At 45.0% G+C, this 1,161-nt stretch overlaps 1 protein-coding gene across 1 annotated transcript; it reads right to left on the bottom strand.

The window, feature by feature from the left end:
* Positions 1-5: 5 nt before the first annotated feature.
* LOC104916249 (zinc finger protein PLAGL1-like) lies at positions 6-1,129 on the bottom strand (the record flags this gene model as incomplete). Its single annotated transcript, XM_010727282.3, has 1 exon — positions 6-1,129. A coding segment is annotated over exon 1 (1,029 nt), but the record flags the coding sequence as incomplete, so codon positions are not given.
* Positions 1,130-1,161: the final 32 nt, after the last annotated feature.

The following is a 1,161-nucleotide window of genomic DNA, read 5'->3' as shown; positions in this document are numbered from 1 at the left end:
GCTGCTGTCTCTGTCTCTTTGTGCACTGGGTATTTGTTAGTATCACCTACAGGCCCTGAGGAAGCTTCTTCCAGACTGATTTTGTGGAGAGATTGAGGTTCTGGTAACGGCAGGTCCTCTAGAAGATGGACGTTGTAACCTTTAACATCCACTTTGATAGGAAGATTCTTGAGGGAGCCTGCTGCAAATGAGGTAGAGCTAAGGTCATATTTATTAGACTGATGAAGGTTCAGGTTGGCAGGGATGGCTGTTGAGCATGGTGTGGGAGGGACAGCTGCAAGGCTATCTGCACAGCCCATTCTTTGCAAAAGAGGAGAAGGTTCAATAGGAAGAGCAGTTTGTAAGCTTGGCTGGGGATGAAGATGTGAACAGTTGTATTCCTTTGGTTCTGGATTATTCAAAATTCCATTCTGCACCGAGACCCTTTCAGGAAAAGGGGACAATATGCTGGCATCTTCCTTCAGTCTGAATGGAAAAAGCTGGTCAAGGAGACCTACCGACTCACCATTCTGCAACCTGCTCTTGAGCAGTTCTTGTGGATGAGTCTTCCTTGTATGGCGAGTCAAGTGGTCCTTCCGCCCAAACCTTTGGGCACAAAACTGGCATAGAAAGTCTTTGCAACCTGTGTGAACCACCATGTGACGCCGCACATCTTTACGGGTATAGAAGTGACGCTCACAATGGTCACACTTATGTTTCTTTTCCTTGGTATTGCCAGTTGGTTTCCCTGCATGACTTTTGAGGTGTTCCAGCAAAACTTCAGTGCCACCAAACTCCTGAGCACATACCCTACAGGTAAGGTCTCCACTGGTGGCTGAATGAAGAGCCAAGTGTCTCTTATAACCTAGCTTGGTGTTGTACTTCTTGCCACACTCTTCACACTTGAAGGCCATCTTGTTTGGGTCATGAGTCTGAAGGTGATTCTTTAGATGGTCTTTCCTATGAAATGTCTTTTCACAGTAACCACACTGGTGAGATTTCTGTGGAGAATGAGTGGCTGAGTGCCTAAAACAGAAAGAAAGTGTAATCAGCATTTACATTTACTCTAGTACACAATGCAGCTTCAAGACCTGAAAACACTGGCCCTCTTGAAGGAAGGCATTTTCACAAGTTCTCAGATTATTAGTAAAAGCCTAACTTTTTTTTTTTTTTAGAGGAGTG

This window comes from Meleagris gallopavo, unplaced genomic scaffold, assembly GCF_000146605.3.
Source record: "Meleagris gallopavo isolate NT-WF06-2002-E0010 breed Aviagen turkey brand Nicholas breeding stock unplaced genomic scaffold, Turkey_5.1 ChrUn_random_7180001879959, whole genome shotgun sequence".
Classification (NCBI taxonomy): Eukaryota; Metazoa; Chordata; class Aves; order Galliformes; family Phasianidae; genus Meleagris; species Meleagris gallopavo.
Note: the sequence above shows the minus strand (reverse complement) of the source record. Positions and strands in the feature narration are given on the sequence as shown.